General features: G+C 32.9%; 1 protein-coding gene across 1 annotated transcript in view; it reads right to left on the bottom strand.

The window, feature by feature from the left end:
• LOC124887958 overlaps positions 1 to 4,301 on the bottom strand; it is a 5,843-nt gene extending 1,542 nt beyond the window's left edge. The window contains exons 1-2 of the mRNA XM_047397871.1: positions 3,776 to 4,301; positions 108 to 1,132 (exon numbers count right to left, since the gene is read on the bottom strand). Coding sequence (XP_047253827.1) covers positions 108 to 326 — 219 coding nt within the window. The 5' untranslated portion in view covers positions 327 to 1,132; positions 3,776 to 4,301. The remainder of the gene's footprint in view (positions 1 to 107; positions 1,133 to 3,775) is intronic.
• Between the last annotated feature and the right edge of the window lie 688 nt (positions 4,302 to 4,989).

The raw sequence follows: 4,989 nt of genomic DNA on the forward strand, positions 1-4,989 counted from the left end.
AAATTTGTAAGCAGTACAACAGTGAAAAAAATAACTATGAGTCTATGACATAGTATAAATAAAATGAAAATCTACGATAAACTCATTAAAGGGTTTATGGTAGATACCATGAATGCCCAGGGAAATCCGAATAGAGCATAGGATGCCTTCTGCTTCTCATCAAATACTTCCTTTTGCTTCTTCAGGTCACTTTTCTTCTTCAGATAGTCCATGGTCAGTTGAAATGTCTCTTTCCCCCACGGATACTTCTCGAAGAAACTCAAAGAGTCGACCATTCGAATAAGTTTTGTGTCGATAACCTTCGTCGAATCTTTCGAAAGAAACATGGTATGCAAGAACTACAGTAGACAATACTTGAACTTCTGGTCCTCGTTCAGCTTATTCTCTCTGATCAAGTGTAACAAGTTGGCTGCCGTAATGTTTTTGTCTTTTGTCACCTTAAAACAAAAATTATCCCTCTTTGCTAACACCTTCTTTATTTTTGATTCACTGGGGTATGATGAACAGTTCAGCCCCGTGATCAAACAAAACTCTTTTAAGCCAAAACAGAAAGGCTTGTTGTTAACGCAGAACCACATCTCATGACGCATCTTATCGTTCTTAACGCATCACAACAGCAAATAATGACCAACTGCCTATTGAACTTGAGATGTTTTAGTAGGTTTCTCAAGTGTACAAAACAAGACCGCTTGAATCTTTTCTTCAATTCTTGATCGACAAAAATTTGCTTAAATTCTCGATAAGAAGCCATTCTTGATCTGACCGATATCTTTGCTGGGAAAGATCCGACCTCGTCAATTATCGTTCGAAGGTCATACCGCTCCACGAAAATGCACCTTAAAAGATATGGCACGGACAATGAATTATCATCCCCATCATCTCTAATACTCCCACTTCCTTCGCACTCTTCACTGTCACCACTGATACTTCGCTTGGCAACATCTTCACTAGAATTGACGTAGTCGCTTTTCTCCTTTAACTGCGAATCTAATTCGGACATCGACTCTTCAATTTTCTTTCCTTTTGACACTTTTTCAACTGCCGCAAATCTTCTTTTTCTACTACTACCAGCGATATCGTCTTTCTATTTAGGAATAACATTTTTTCTACCCATTTTCAACACAGTCTACACCTAAAGAACAAATCTCTCATTTTCAGTTCATAGACCACAAGTCTATCAACAGAAATAACTCAATGATCAAATGAAACCCCCTCCCCCCCTCCCCCCCAAAAAAACAAAATTAACAAACACCCCACTATTAAATAGTTCACTACACAAACATGCAATAATTGAACCAAAATCGAATATGCAAAATATCAAAACACAACAATTGCTAAAAATCAAACTAGTGCACCTAATCAAACTAATTAGCTATTAATATTTCAATTTTCACTATTTCCGCAATCATGTTTTAAAAGAATTTCATACGTCTAAAAATTGAAATATATCTAGGGCATTCTCATTTCATAGACCAGGGTCTACGAATAGACCGCGGGTCTACAGACAGAAAGAGGACGCTATTCAAATCAAAATGATAAAATAACTCTTCAAACAACAATTATACCACCATTCAACACTTCGTTGCTAAAAAAAAACACGATTAAATCAAAACACCAAATTCGAAAAAAAAAATCCTACATCACTACCAATCGATTAGCAAAAATAAAAACCATTTAAATGAATTTAGAAATGATCGAAACTCGATTTTAACTAACCTCGCGAAGCAACAACGCCCCCTTAGCAGTTGCAGACGAAGAACGTACAAAAATGACGTTTTTGGGAGAAGTTGTTTGAAAGTGGGCGTTGGGACTTGAAGAGGAGAGAGAGAGGGGTTTTTTTTTGGATATTGGAATAAGTGGCGGGGGTTAGGTGTATTATATTAAATTTGTAAAGTTGTGTAAATGATGAATTGGTCCCTTAGCCCACGTGTGGGCCTCACTTTTTCCACTTTTTACACGCTAAACCTAAAAAATAAATCAAAAAAAAATTAAGTGAGTATTTGGCAAAATAGTTTTGCAAAAGTTCTTCTTTGCCAATTATTTCCTTTTTTCTTTCTTTCCAGCAACTTTAGCTTTATGAATTTGATCGTTTTTCATGTGTTTATCTTTTTCAAGTCTCTTCCTCCTTTGTTTTCATCCTTGCAGATGAGAAGAATCTGCCCGTACGTACTTTAGATTTCTAAAAAAGTTTAGAAAGCAATTTTGTGATTCCTAAGGTGCTCTTACAAACACTAAATTTTACATCATTCAGATACAAAGAGAATCGTAGTTTAAATTAAGACTTGTACAACATACATACTCCGAATTATGCATGTACAAGAGAAGCTTAATGAAACGAGTAAAGAGTATGAAAGTTGTGATTCATTTTATTTAAAGCTAGCAGTAAAAGATATCTCGTAATGACTTATCGTTATAGATGACACCTGTTAACTAGACTTCTGTTCAGAGTGATGTACAACAGAATTAACACAATTTATATGTCTTTCAATTTCCTCATTAATAAGTTATACATTGATGAGGTGACTACTATTCAAAAAATAAATAAATTTAACCTTCATGTAGAAAGTTAATGAATACGTAAACCTCAGAAACAAAGAAGAAAACGAGTCAAGATATCTTTGGACTTTACTGGTTCATTACCTACAAAGCTTTGTTCACTCTTATTAAGTTCTTCATTTCCAACGTCGTAATATTTTCAAGGCCAAGATTTAGTTCCTAATCAAGTAACACCAGGCTCTCCTTGCATGGGAATAGTTCTATCATATCAGGATTGCTTTGCAAGTAAAGATCTTGAAATTGTCGTTTCCTAGGGTTATAAAGAGAAATAACCTCAAGACCATTTTTCATAAATCATAGAGGACAACAGATTTTGGATGATTAATCCATTTTAAACTAATGGTACTAAATCTTTTCAGAACAACCTTCTCCCATCATCCATATACGCCACCTCTCTAGTGATCCAAGCGCAAATAGGTAACGTGAATCACGAAAGACAGGTAAAGACCTGGTTAGTGCACCATCATTGAGGTGAGGCACTGACAGTGTTATTTCTTTGTGGATTCGAGCCCCGCCAGTTTCGATGGATCCAATAAATATATCAATAAATCTCTCACTTTTTATGAGGGGATGGGGGCAGAGTTTCATTGTCAAAGAACACGGTCAACCATATTGAAAGATACAATGAAGCCATCATATTCAATTCAATTGGTCTTTCGTCCAAGCCAATCTTTGATTAATAATAAAGTATGAAAGTTTAATATCAATCTTTGTTCAAGAATCTATTTACAATGAGTAAATTTCAACAACAGGTGGAAGTATTAAGGGTCTATTAGATTCATTTTCCCAGAATACAAAAATTCTAACCACCATATATTCATCCAATTGAGGAACATAGTCATATCCAAACACCAGGTAAATAGAATATCATGAAGCTGTACTGGGGAACTACAAAGATTCTTGGCTCTTTTTAATTTGTGTTTGTGTTACAAAAATATATGTTGCAACCATATCTAGGAGTTATAGGTTAAAGAAGAAAGAGAACACCATTGCAACAATCAAAGACTTCAAAACTTTTAGCTGATTCAGACTTATGAAATTCAAATTTATTGTGCTCGGTAAATGTTTCATCAAAGACCAAATTGCAACACACCTTTTCCGTGACATCAAAGATATCTTAACCGTTCAAATAACTTTCCGTATCTGATGAACGTTGATTCATATGTATGTTAATAAATGAGAATCTCTAATGAGATTATACACAGATTTGCAAACAGACCTGGATTTCATGAAATCTTCGACAAGATGTTTATCACTTCATTACCAGGTGGATCAACAAAGATCAACGTGCTTGTTAAGCTAGTACTAGCAAAGAAGTGCCAACATTTTGACTGATGCCTAGCGGATCTGAAATTTCTTTGCAAGATCAAAGGAAAAGGAAAATTTCCAGGCAATGAAGCACTAAAACTCTACTAGTTAAGCTTAAGCAAGGTCATGAGAGAGAGAGTGTGACGGAGAGGAAACATCCAAAACAAAGAAAAAATGAGAAGTATCAGAAATATCACCGAGATAAAGATAAACAAAGCTTCATCAAAGATAACAATGTTTGTTGAAGAAAGAGAGGAAGAGGGGTAAACAAAGGAAGGTAGATGTTGGAGAGAGCCAACATCCCTGAAAATATAGACGGTTTCCCAAAAAATCCAGTAGTCCACACGAATGGAGGCGAAGAATCTCATTAGTCACTGGACTTCGCCGACATAGAGAGAAAAGTTCTAGATTTCCTTTTAGGACATAGAGATAGTTTTTCTTTGTTTTTCTTTCTTTTTATGGGCCGTCCAAAGTGGGATACGTGGATATTGTTTTGTTTTGAAAAATAAAAGTGAAAATTATTCCAAATATACAAATTAGATGGTTAATTATAACTTATAGTAAAACTTTTTAATAATTATTAGACTAAAAAAATAAATATAAGTTATAGAAATTTTTTAGAAAAATTTATTTTAATTAAATATTTGAAAATTAATTTTTAAATATTTATTATTTATATTTTTTTTTATTTTTAGCATTTAATATTTATCACTCTTAATTAAAACTTTGGATAATTATGGAAATTTATATTATTGCTATCAATAATTTTTATTTTTATTTATAATTAAGTATTCAAGTTTGTTCACAATTTAAGGAGTTATATATGGTAAATATATTTTTTAAAGTTAAGACTTGATTTTTTTATTTTTATTAACTTTAATAATCAACTTGCTTCTACACTTTTTCATAATTATTTTTTAAAAAATAAAGTTTCAAAATAATGAAATTTTTTTTTATAATTAATTTTCAAATTATCTTCTTATTTTTAGTATTTAGTATATATCTCTCCTCATTATATCTTTTGGATAATTATGGTAAGTATTATTGTTGGATATACGTAAAGATATTCTACACAGACTCTACAGTTATCCTAGTTTGTATTATTAGATAGTATGGTCAAGTGGG

Source organism: Capsicum annuum, chromosome 10 (assembly GCF_002878395.1).
Source record: "Capsicum annuum cultivar UCD-10X-F1 chromosome 10, UCD10Xv1.1, whole genome shotgun sequence".
Taxonomy (NCBI): domain Eukaryota; kingdom Viridiplantae; phylum Streptophyta; class Magnoliopsida; order Solanales; family Solanaceae; genus Capsicum; species Capsicum annuum.